At 32.1% G+C, this 13685-nt stretch overlaps 1 protein-coding gene across 4 annotated transcripts in view; it reads right to left on the bottom strand.

Annotated features, from left to right (window-relative positions):
• Window positions 1–9185: 9185 nt before the first annotated feature.
• Window positions 9186–13685, bottom strand: part of LOC143229055 (protein SERAC1-like) — a 46121-nt gene continuing 41621 nt past the window's right edge. For all 4 annotated transcript variants that reach the window (XM_076460772.1, XM_076460771.1, XM_076460770.1 and 1 more), the window contains 2 exons: window positions 11537–11680; window positions 9186–10222 (listed from right to left, as the gene is read on the bottom strand). In XM_076460772.1, coding sequence (XP_076316887.1) covers window positions 10017–10222; window positions 11537–11680 — 350 coding nt within the window. In that variant the 3' untranslated portion in view covers window positions 9186–10016. The remainder of the gene's footprint in view (window positions 10223–11536; window positions 11681–13685) is intronic.

Below are 13685 nucleotides of genomic sequence, written 5' to 3'. Positions count from 1 at the left end.
CAGTGTAAGGCAAGAGAGAACACAGTTAGTCGTCACCCCCCGCCGTCAACTCTTGGGCTACTCTTTTACCAATGAAGAATGGAATTGACGGAAACATTATAACGCCACAGAGATGAAAGGGCGAATATGTTTGATGCGACGGGGATTCAAACCCGCGATCAGCAGATTAGGATTCGAGTGCCTTAACTACCTGACCATGCCGAATCGTTTTAAATGATCTTGAGATAATCTAAGATAGGTTATTTTTACTGGACAGTTGTTATTACAATAGACTGACTGTTCTACTTGGCAGAATAAGGGTTAACTGTTAGTACCAAGAACAAACAGTCTGTCTTCTTTAATATGAAACCTGAATTCGTTTCAAGTTTTGATTTAAGAAATATTTTTTAAGAAGTTAATTCTAACATTTTATCATTTTGTTGGTTCAGATTTTTTCAATATATTTAATAGAAACCGTGTCATTATTAAAAGAAAATAATTCCAATATTCCACATTTACAGAAGTTTTGTGAAGAACTTTATCTAGCTGGGTTGTAAGTTGATGAGATTCTCCGGAAATTCTAAGCTTTTATTTAAGGATGCCATTAAGTTCAGTATTCATAATAGATTTTCGTGCAGAGGTTTTCAAAAATTAATATAGAAATATAGAATAAAACTGCGTAACATCTTACAATTAATCACTAGACTCAACGGTATTTTTTCAACTCAATCTTTTTTCCTACAGCAGCTAACCTTTGCAGTATCAGTACTTAGAAAAGATTTCTACGTTTGAAATTAGTGTAACTAACATGTAATGATTATGATCTAGTACAGTTTTACTGAATATAAGTTACTTCTATTTGAAAAACAGACATTTAAATGAACTCCGCAACTGCGTCATTTCACTTCTCTTTCAAAGTTCTGAACTTAAGTAAGAAAGCGTATTACGATAATATAATAATCAGTTGGCAAACAACGATTTATAGACATGGTAAAATTATTACTTTTGGTCAATTCATATCACACGTTTAATATCTGATGAAAACAGACTAATGTTCTGTTGAAATATATAGTATATTGCCCCAAAACTGAATCACTTTATTATACTCATCACTCATTGTTTGCCAACTCTTTTTCAAATTTCTTTACTTCCACTTCTTTAAAAAAATATAAAAGAAGTGAGCCGGAGAATTGTGTGTATTATTGTTAAAACAAAAAAATCCTATTACTGCCTTGCGAAACAAAAATCATCAAAATATCAGAATAGTTGTTCTCGACCTCTGTTAAATACTGTCAAGTACATACTCTACTGATCTAGTAAAAACTATCGAGTGATTTATATGCCTATTATCTCTGTCGGAATTAAAATAAAAACTAGAATATTCTGCTCCATATATAAATCAAAGATATGTAAAAATTAAGGATGTTTTTGGTAAACCAGCTTTCAATGGCTTCACTTTTGAGAAATGATTGAAAGAAAACAAAGTTTATAGATCAGTTGCATGATATACGTATGAAGTTCTAGATAATTAGCTTATTGAAAAGTGAATGTTACTTAAAATTGAAAAGAAGTAAACTATTTGGCTTACATTTAAGTTATCATACACTGATAATCAATTCTTGAAAACCAAGTGTAATTTTTTACTTTAATATTGCTTATAACACAGCATTGAAGATATAACAATCCCTAATATACTCAAAAAGATGAAATCACGTATTCAATTCCATTTTTTCAAAATGGTGAGGCACTGAATGTTGGGTACTTTTTGGCTTCTACCTTGAGTAAACGTCTCCCTCTATGGTATGTGTTTGCGAGTCAGAATTTGTTTTCTGTAAATATTTTAATTCTTTAATCATGTATACAGTTTTTAAACTACATATGCCTTTGTAATATAAAATATTTTGTATTCAAAATTGCTTTATTGTTACTGGTACTAACTAACTTGTAATCTTGTAGTATTGCTAGTGTCACTGTGAATTATACTTTTGGCCTGGCATGGCCAAGCGCGTAAGGCGTGCGACTCGTAATCCGAGGGTCACGGGTTCGCGCCCCCGTCGCGCTAAACATGCTCGCCCTCCCAGCCGTGGGGGTGTATAATGTGACGGTCAATCCCACTATTCGTTGGTAAAAGAGTAGCCCAAGAGTTGGCGGTGGGTGGTGATGACTAGCTGCCTTCCCTCTAGTCTTACACTGCTAAATTAGGGACGGCTAGCACAGATAGCCCTCGAGTAGCTTTGTGCGAAATTCCCAAACAAACAAGCTAGTGTCAGATGGCCCCTAAGTGCACTTGAACATGTGTACATTGTGCTTAGATTCAAAGAATAAGTAGTGTGTGTGAATAATGGATGTTTTACCTAAACTAATTTTATTAATCAGTTATATAAGTTAATTTCTCGGATTAAATATTGTTACAAACTATTAAATATTTATCTTACAAGTACGATTTTATTAAACAATGCAGTCGAGTTTTAGTACATTATAAAGTAACGCATTGAAATAACAAAGGCGCAAATAGCCTTCGTGTAGCTTTGCGAGAAATTCCTAAATAAACAAAAATAATAAAGATTTATGCTATATCATTAATATATTTTCCCTTCTGTATAGTCAAGCTTTAGTAAAAATCACTAAAACCAACTGGTGTATACAGTAAAACTTATTCCAAAAATTTACTAAACTAACACAAGTATTTTTTTAATCCTCTCACAACGGACATCTTTCCTTCTGCATACCAGGAGGTTTTAGTGAGTTACATTCAAAATGTAATTAAACTACTTTACTTTCAGGTCATATGAATAAACATAGCATAAAATGTAGCTAATCTATGTAGATAAAATAGTAAAATATGTTTGTGTTACGTTCATATAACTTCTTTGCAGGATGTGGATGGACCCTAACCAAACTTGGTATGGAGGTTCATTAGATTCATAAGAGAATATATGCAAATTTTCAGTTCTGCGTTTTAGGTTATGCGGTTATATGTGCATTTTTTCTTCTGCTTTATCCCCTGCAGATCGATCTTCACCAGATTAGGTATAGAAGTTCATTGTGTCCGTGAGAAAATACATGCAAACTTGCAGTTTCCCATTTTATATTTTGCAAATTTGATGAGTGTTTATGCTTTTTTACAATTACACACAAATGGAGTAACTTCTCATGTTCTAAGATAACCTTTCATCAATAATAACTTCACGTAACTTTCGTCCAGAGGATGGGTACTCCAACTTGTAATCCACATTTTAATAGTATACAAGTTTTACGTTCTTAGATTTATAACTTATAAAACAAATTTTTTAAATTCCTGAATTTTCCATAATGTGAAAATTTATCTCTAGGTATCATCTCTCCTCCAATTTTATTCATCACCCCTCCAATAAGTACTAAATTCAATGTAAATTACTACTTATAATTTTGTGAAGCCATTATGCAACCTGAATCCTTTGGACAAAGGCCTTTCTAATAATAAACTGCTGCTTCCAGTACCTTGACAAGTCAGATATGTGTTGGCCAATGAGAGATTCGTGGCAAGCAAACACTGCCTTCTTCAGGCTTTTCTGGGCCAGTCTAATGCATAGTCACTTCCAGACAGAATCTGTAAAAGCAAACTAAATTAATGAATGCAAAATCATACATTATGCTATGCTGAAGCTTGTTTTCAAGTCTCATTCTGTTATTAAATGTTTTAAATTTCAGAAAGAGCAACAACTTGTATTATCCATAGAATGAGAGATATTTTGAGGCATCTCCAACAGTTGGCTGTGGTTGCGAGGCTAAGTTTTTTTTTTAGTTCATCTTTGTTTTGGACGAATTTGTCATTAATTCTGCATGTTAGGGCTTTCTTAGTGAAAACTTTTATTTGACTGTAATGTTTAAATAAGATTTTTCAAAGCTTACAATTCAAAACATATAAAGGGAGAATATCCTCAATGACTAGATCTGTTACAAATGCATTTATTTTCCATTGGATAACCCTCCTACCACTGGATTAATGAAGGCCCCAAGAGTTTGCTGTTCTGCTTATCTTTTCCCATTTTTTCTCTTACTAGAAGTTTGAGCCTCTATCTCTACTGCTTCAACTAATCATCTGCTTGACCTGTTTTTGATGCACAATTCAAACTAATTGAGCTTAGAAGAATATTTGTAAGTAATGCATTCTGTAGATTAAAAAGTAGTTCCTTATTATTGGCACTGTAAATATTTTTTTTGGACAAACATAACTTACACTGCAAAATAATATTTTTAGATTGGGATCTGCTTGCATTTCACTTCCAACAAATTCAAAATAATCTTTTATGCAAGGTTAAGGATTGCTTCTTCTACAATTAGATTCACTGTTAAAAATTTATCAAAATTGGTAGTTACACTTATAGCATTAACTTTTACATCCAATATTCATTCCTTAGGTAGCCAGGCTGCATTTATTGTTCCACTCAGGCAGTATGATGGGTAAAATAATATACATAGCCAAACAACAGTCATTGAATTCTACAATTTGTCTAGCTGCTTCCAAAGTTCAAACATGCATTGTGCAACAGCAGAATCAACTTGTGTTTTATTTTAAAGTAGGCTAACAGTCACCAACACTTCTTACATAATTATCAATAAAAGAAAACTGTAGGTTTATAAGTAGCATCCACTATTTTATGCAAGTAGACATTTTTTATGACACTGCATTTTTAAAAAAAAATATTGAAATTCAAGATTCCTTGGTAGGTTTTTATTTCACCCCATTTGCAGAATGAATGACTTTTGGGCTTTTCACAAACATTTTGTGAAAGAGACTTAATGCATCTATAAATTTATTATTCACAATAGGTATGCCATAATTGTACTCAGATGTAGATGTTTTCAACATCACTTTAGAATATAATGAAGAGTTATCACTACATTTTATCCATTGAGCAAAAGCCAATACAACGTACACAGCAGAGGATACAAACACCAATAGTAAATGTAGATAATTTGTTATATTTGTACCAACAAATCAATTGTTGAACTTATTTCATTAATTTCTAGCTTTAATCTGTCAAGAAAGACTTCTGGTTAATAATTAACACAACTTAATGAACCGTAAATGGTTGTGCACACTATAATTTTGCATCTGGAATTCATACTTGGGAAGTTTCTCTCAGATATATCCTGAAAGACAGGTCGTCAAACAAAGACTTCCAAGTCCAACCAAAGTAAAAGTATTTACCATCAGTTAGCTTTTGAAACTTCTCAGAATTACAATTGGTCTTTTTGATAATGCACTTGTTATCACAGCTATTCTGTTACAGTTAGTATATCTTATCTTTTGTTATATGCTTCTCATGAAATCCTGTACAAATGTGCTTTCTGTCTAGATGTCTTTTGCACCTGACTCTGACCAGATAACACCCACACAAAAACAAAACAAAAATCCCAAGTACTTTTGGAGCATACAACATATTCCTTAGGACTGCTGCCCATTAATATAATATTCAGCCTAAAAAGCTTTGGGTTCATACAATATTGTTTGTTTGTGAATGTACCTAAAATATAGTTTGGGTAACTTTTCCAATTGTCAGTTGGATGGGGATCATATGGTACAAAACATTTGAATATTAATATTTTTGATAGCAGTTGGTGCAAATGATGCCATCTTTAGCACATTTTATTTTGTTGAGGTTTCTCCTTTCTTTATCATTATATATTCCTAAAACATGTATTGTCCCTTTACATCCACTCTTCACATGGTACATTCTGCATGACTGAATGTATGTCTCAGTAATAACAACTACTTCAGTGTGAGCCTTATAAGTTATCTAGTAAGCAATGTGGCAAAAATGTTGTTCCAAAACTACAAGATGTTTCAATTTTGTTAAATATTGCAATTTCTAATTTGTAACTAAACTATGTTGCAAATTTTGTTCAATTACTATATTTAAGTGGAAGATCATTTTATTTAAACTAAAATTGCATGTTGTCTTTGACTAAATTAATAAGGTTAACACCTTCCTTGCAACTGAATTTCTAGTAGATACTACCATGCACAGATTAGTTATTTTCCTCTTGAAGACATTACTTTGCCTCAGAGAACTGCATGCTGTCAACCTTAAGAAACTTCCACAAAAAAAGGTGAAAACACATGAATATGTGATACTGTGTGATATGATGTATAATGCAGTAAAACTTTCCACCAGTAGGAGTGTAAAGTAGCTCCTTGTACAAATGCTGAAATTATATTAACATGGGAAAAATTTCATTTAATATTGCACCAGGAAAGTGAGGAGGAAGGAAAGGAATAAGTAAATGAAGATTCGCATCTGTTACAAGTGTAGGATTAATTGAAGAATGGGCATTAGTGGAAGTTTGTATGCTACTGGAGACAAGATAGCCAAAAAGTAGAGATAGTTAAATATCAGAGAAATAATTCTGGGTTGTTCACATGTTAGTTCAGAGAAAAGAGGGGAAAAGCTCAACAAATGAAACTCAAGAGAGCATACAAACATCTGCCATCAGAGGGGCATATATACAAGATGCATGAGCTGGTGGATCAAATCCATTATAAGGCAAGTCCCAGATAAAAGAGGTGTCACAGTTGCAAAAGGATAGCAAGAAGAACCACAAAGAGGATGAGTATGAAAAAACAATGACCAATCTAGACAGGACAAATGTGTCTGTGAAAACAAAAATAACACCAACAAGAGAAACTGAAGGAGGGGGATATGGGACCTCTTTTTTCCCTGCTATAGAATATAATGGAAAGAAAGACTGAACATAATAAAGAAGGGAAGAGTGTTAATGATAAAGCATAAGGAAACATGGGCACAGATGTGTACAACAGCTATTTGCTAGAGGTTTGACAGGGACCTTGGTAAGAGCATGGAGAACCACAATGATAATTCAATTGGGCAATAAGTAAGAAGATGGGAGAACCAGTGAATAAAGAAAGAATGGAAGGCAGAAAATAAGTACAGAAGAAGAGAAACTGTAAAATCAGGAAAGGCAAAAGGTTGAGGAAATGATGCACATCCTTGAACTGAGCAAGGACCTGATGGAGGATATGGAAAGGAGGACATGAATCATAAAATATATGGAAAAAAGTAACTGAAAGTATAGACAGTTTTGGCTGAGGACTGAGGCACAGAAAACAAGAAAAGAGGAAATGATTACAGACAGACGTGGAAAGGCAACAAAAGGAGGAGGAACAGTGAGAAAGAAGACACATGGGAGGCCACTGGTGAGGAACCAATCTGTGGGCAGGATGTGGTCCTGTTGAAAAGACAGCCCACAATGATGCACAGTGCTTCCAGAACATGATAGACTTGGAGTGCATTTGAATGTCATATGTCCAGAACAAAGTCTGAATACTATTTTCTATAGTTAATGTAAGGATTAAGGAAAGAAGATTAAAATATCTATGAGGAGTACATGTAATGGAGTGAGTAACCACATCTAACTACTGAGTATGGGTAACACTGTACGTAACAAGCAATTATGTCTAAACCCTATCTTCCAATTGTACACGAAGTAGTAATTAACCAGACATAATCACTATAGTCTTTGTGCACAAGTAAAGAAGTAGAGAACTAGTGTGAAACATTACCTACAAAGTGTACATGGTAAGAAGTAATGCATCATAATAAAACAATACTGTCTTTGTGTAACTTGTCAAAGAGTAGTGATGAGCAACTAAACATTACCACTAATACGTACACATTATGTCGTAAAACAACAAAACATTAATCATTAAGAAGATATAAGGAGTATTGAACAAATTCTAAAAATCATTGTTAAAGTAAAAGAATAATAAATTATAGTGAAATATTATCTCTTACATGTACACTGAGGGGGTAATTAAAAAAAACTAAATGTGAAATGTCTATGTATGGAAGATAAAAAGGAAATATATCAAAGAATTATCTACCATATGTACATAAGGAATACTTAACTACAACTAAACAGTACCTGCAAGGAGAAAGAGTTCACACCAGTGTGTGAATTCAAACTGAAAGGTTTAAAATAGAATGTTGCTGAAATACATACTTCAATAAGTCTTAGCAAATATAATCATGTCTAAGCACAACTGTGCTGAAAATAATGAGGATATTTACAAATGAATGTAAAATAAGCATTTGTACAAGGAAGTATGTCACACTCCTATTGGTGGAGTATTAATGCATTACACTTCATCACTCACCAGCAATAAGTACGTTTACACATGAATTTTATGTGGGAGTTTCACAAAGTTGATGGCATGCAAATCTTTAAAGGCAAAAAAGTACAACTACGAGGAGAATAGCTGTTCTGTGCCATATATTTTTAGCAAGCTGTATGTATTTATACTATTACCAAGTACAAAAATAAATCTTTTCAATAAATACAACTTGCTAGAAAGGTATTAAAAATTCAGTTTTGTTTTCAATTTAAATAAAAAGGATAAGAATCAATTCATACTTATAATTTACTGAAAGATGTGATGCATCCAGAGGGATCAATACAAATCACTATAAAATATCAGTATTGATTATTACAAACATTTTTCACAACACATACAGCATAAACATTGTTGCTTGAATATCAAAGGCTTAAGGTTACTGAACACAAGCTATAACAACAAGGCAATTACATTTAAACACATAATTTGATAGAACCTACACTGAATAATTCAAAATTTGCACTAAATCACAGAATTCTAGGTAATTAACTTTCAAATCTAATTTTCATCTGTGTTTCATAAATCCTTTAGAGCTCTAAAGCTTTCAGAAAATAGAATTATGTATTTAGCATTAATATATATATATATATATATATATTATATATATAATGAAAACATGAAACAATTTAGAAAATATTTATCTGCACATTCCAGCAAACATGGCAAATTTTTACTTTGTTCATCTGCTACTACTGAAAAGTGCAATGTATGGTATTAAAACAAAGAAGATGAAATTCAATTTTTAGTAAACAATCCAATCTAAACCTAATAAAATTCAGTCTGGCAATTCAAGTTTAAGTATAAACAACCCATACTAGAGAATGTGTAACAATTCATGTCCTGCACTTATGAAAACTGTTACTTTTTTTTTCAGACTTGAATTTCAGTTTGTCTAAAAATCTGATTTTTAGAGGTTAAATTCAATCACCAGTTCTATAAACAGTAAAATTATAATGATGATGAGCTAAACTAATCCTGCGTTTCCTGATCTGGACTAAATTGTAATAAACTACCACATCATTGTCTCTATTCTATAAAGTTTTATTGAACCATAGTTTTATAATGAGTTCAACTTGTTCTTCACACTTGAATAAAACTACCTGAGCTTCTCTAGCATTTTGATGCTTTCTTAAACTAAGAAATGACCTCTGCTGTCCATTTCTTTTAAACTAATAAATTTTTATAAAGAAATTATGATTCTGTTACAAATCCTATTTCATTTATTTTTTTCCCCATTCCTTCACTACATGGTTTAAAAGCCCTCGAGTTGGATACAATATTTTGAAAAAGTTCCATCATTAAGTAACAGTTAAGTATGATGCTACAGTGAAATTGTAAGGGTGACTGATTTACTGAGTTCATATGACTATTAAAAGTAGATCATGAATACACTGGCTTAAACTTTTGTTTTTGTCAGCTATGTTTTTAAACACAACTCTAAAATGATTGGCAATTATTTACAAATATACCATTTCTAGTAAATTTCCTTTTCTTGAATCTTAATATTTTGTTGTTGCATGTGACGTATAGATGGTATAACAAACCAAAATGTCATCCACAACTGACAGTTCAGAAATTACTTAGTTCCATTTTTGTTACAGAGAATTAAAAAAAATCATATTATCATTTTACCACCTTTCATAAAAACTGAATCACATAGACACACAAACTATGAATACTATACAAAACAACCAATACACAAGAATAACACAGGATTTTTTTTTTTAAACTATTGTCAATTGGATTATCCATATATGACACTATAAATTTACTGAATACAGGGAGTTTGAAATTTATTTTGCTTGAGGCAGTACAGTTACTATTTTATAGTTGAACCACAGGCTGTTTATTGAAAGCATTACTGGACTAATCCCATAATCACCATTGTTTCTAATTCTTTTGGAGATGGAACAGGCTCTACAATTAGTTGTTCCAACAATGTGTGAGGCAGATGATTGTGAAGAAACTGTACCAGCAAGATATAGGTTGGCGAATCACGACTTTCAGGCTTACAGGTGTCTAAGTGGCTGGCATCCACTGTGATGAACTGTCCAAAACCTGGATCTATTTACATGGAGACAAAGTAATAAAGACAATAAATTTTAAGATTCAGATATGATATCACACAGGAAGATATGTGGAGGAGGAGCTACACCTCCTATTTTTGTTTCTGGTGTTTCCTCAAAAAGATGAAGCTGTAAAGAACCGACTTCACTAAGAATAAATATAGATGAATATTCACACTTGTATTCATGCACAGCACAAATATTGAAAAAATCTAACTAATGTTAGCATATCATGAGTCAGTGAACCACAAGCCCAACATGCAAAGGAAGAATATACTTCCATGAAAGCTTACTTTGAAAAAAACAGTAATCATTCCTTTTCTTGACCTCATTATCAGTATTTCTTTTTTCAGGTTTGTTGCAAATGTAAAGCAGACAGCATCAATTCAGAAACTTATGCTATCAAAACTCACAAGAATTTTCCAGTCTCTTGTATCAGACACTTGTAGATTTACAAGGAAGATTTACTAAATTCTAATACTTCTAATGAAGAACTTCATCACTGAAAAACAAAATGGCTTTTTATACCTCTCCAGGACAGGTTTCAGACACTCACTGACTGCTTAAAAGCATGCTTCAGTGTACCAAAACTATCACACTGCTAATAAGTTCATGTGAATATTTGCCACCTGTTCTCTGCCAATTGAATAATTACCTGAGATGTACAAACTTAAAAAAGAACACTTTAGTGTTCTACCTTTAATAGAATCATTATGATACTGCTATCAACCATTGAAAGTGTATGGAAGTTATTTAAGGAAACGCATCTCAGAAGAATGGAACATGTTAACTTGTTATTTCAGTAGTTCATACATGTATGTAAATGATAGTCTTATTGAAATAGCTAATATACTACTGTTGTACAGTTATTTAAATTAGTGATTATTTAATAATTAATAACTACGCAGCATATAGATAGTACTGTACCTTACTGTAATAAAATATGCATATTACACTAATTTAAGTCTTAGCCCTCCATGCAGTGTTACAACAGATATAATTCCTTGTCATTGGATGTTTGTGGATTTAATGTTAACAGCCATGCAATTATTTATGTTATATTTCCTGCACAAATACTTCCAAATTTTATATCATAGCATATATTTTTTTACAATTTTCCTGGGCATGTCCCCATACCCCTTGTAACATTAGCATGCTGATTGTGTTTAACACAATATGTGCTGGCTTTTGATCTCTCTCTCTCTCTCTCTCACACACACACACACACACACAAACATGTCTGCATATAAGCCTGGATATTAATAAGGCACATCATATACTAAAACATTAAAGAATAGAAAATGAAACTTGCCTGCACCCTCTACTGGTACCAAAACTTTGCTCCAACGTAATCCCAACCTAGTCTTTTTAGTTTCTCCAAAACTCAGACAAGCAATTTTTCTCTCTTCTGCAAGCTTTGAGAAATCTTCATGAAGTTTCAAGAGTTGAGGACTATCTACAAATAAATAAACAAAGAATGTACAGTGAAATTAAATTATCACATTTAAACAAAGTTAAATAAGTAAACAAAATCATGAGGAAGGACTGCATTAAAAAGAGCAAATCCCAACCTCTGATTAATTATATTAAAACCATAATTTTTTTAAGCCATGAATTAGTGCAAGTAACAGGGTGAAAAGTATTTAAAGCAGGACATGCAAGACATCTTTTACATTTGCAACAATATAATTACTATAACAAGCTTGCTAGTCTAAATTATAGTTTTAATTTAATATGTCACAATTTAAGGCTATTATGCTTAATTTCATAAAGCTTGAACAATGCAGTGAAAGGTGTGACATAGTGACTGTTCATGTACATTGAATAAATTTTAGTGAATTAAATAATTACATTTAAATGAAGTTAAATAAGTAAACAATGTCATGAGAAAGGACTGCATTATAAACAGCAAATCCCAACCTCTGATTAATTATAACCATAATATTAAAAGTTAAAAATAAGGTCATTTAAGAACTTGGCATTACTTTATGCAGATGTACAACTTAAATCACATATAAAAGCACAACAGTTACAGTAAACTTAGAATATTGATATGGCTCAATGTCGTGTTAATTTAATTAGTGCCTCTACCATACTGGGGGAAGGAACGCTAACTTCAAGAGGTAAGTTTCATCTTACTTACTCCCAAATGGTAGTACCTTATTTTCCTTTTTTTCATTTTTTTAAATCTTTTTCTTATTCTTATTTTAATTTGGGAGAGCATTCAACTTCCCACAAGTGTCTACAGGCAGTAAAGGGTGATACAAATGTGAGCTCGAGTACCCACATCTCACTCTCCTAATTTCTAATCTTCTTATGTGAGACTAGTGAATTACAGGTTAAAACTGATAGAGTGTGCCCCACTGCAATATGGGTCCTACTTCTTCAGCAGTTACCTCCAAAACCTAGGATACATTTTATAATCTCACATTTTAGCTTGTATCCTGGGATCCTCTTTAAAAATGCAGCACATTTTGTTTAATTTTAATGTGTTTTGTTTTGGCATAAAAAAATTTAAGGTGCTTAGTAAACTTAAAACTTTTGCTATGGGCATCTTTTATGAGCATGTTACAAGGTTTTAACGAGTTACATTCCAAACTGAATTAAGTCACTTTCTTATCATGGTACACAAAGAAGTATTGCATGAAACATAACTAATAATCTAAAGTTTAGCATTATATATGTTTCAAGGTCTAAATTTTATAAGGCAAATCCTCAATTTCTCTTAGTATGAGAATTGTGATATTCTCTCTCTCTCTCTAGGCATCCTCTCTTCTTTGATCCAGCTGCAAGAAGTAAATTAACAACTTCCCATAAAGTATACTAAACTAAGTTATAAACAATCAACTACTTACTGAAAATATTGAAATAAATATCAATAAGGAAGGATGAAATTTTATGTAAATTATTCCCTGTAACAGTTTTATTGCTCAGGCAAAGTACAATTTTACAGTTTTCAATTAGTTACACAATCAAAATAGAAAATTATACCACCCTCTGGCTATGTCCATGTGTCACATCCTTGTTTTTCAGAAATTGCTAACAGTTCTCTCTGATGTTTATTATTATTTAACTGATAAAAAGCTGAGGTTTTAATCTATCAAATGATGTATTATCCTGGGTTCTTTTCTGAATAGAGAATTGTCTATTTTGTTTCCAATTCAAACTTTATTAGTAAAAAAATAGGATTAAATGTCATGAACAGGCAACAGCAAAAAAACAGACCACGTGCACACTCCTTGTTTTTTGTGTGTATTATTTATTTCTTATAAAATAATATAGAACAAAAATTAGGAACTTTTGAAAAGAGATAAGGTTAGAGTGAGTAAAATAAACAAGTTTTCATGAGGTATACTCGCAAGTAGTCCATACATTATTTAATTCAATAAAGCAACTTGGAGCTACACATTCACCAAGAGATTATGAAATCTTATGGTGCAAGTTTAAGATACTGTTCAAAG

The sequence above is a fragment of the Tachypleus tridentatus genome, chromosome 10, assembly GCF_004210375.1.
Source record: "Tachypleus tridentatus isolate NWPU-2018 chromosome 10, ASM421037v1, whole genome shotgun sequence".
Taxonomy (NCBI): Eukaryota; Metazoa; Arthropoda; class Merostomata; order Xiphosura; family Limulidae; genus Tachypleus; species Tachypleus tridentatus.
This window is presented reverse-complemented; position numbering and strand designations above follow the sequence as displayed.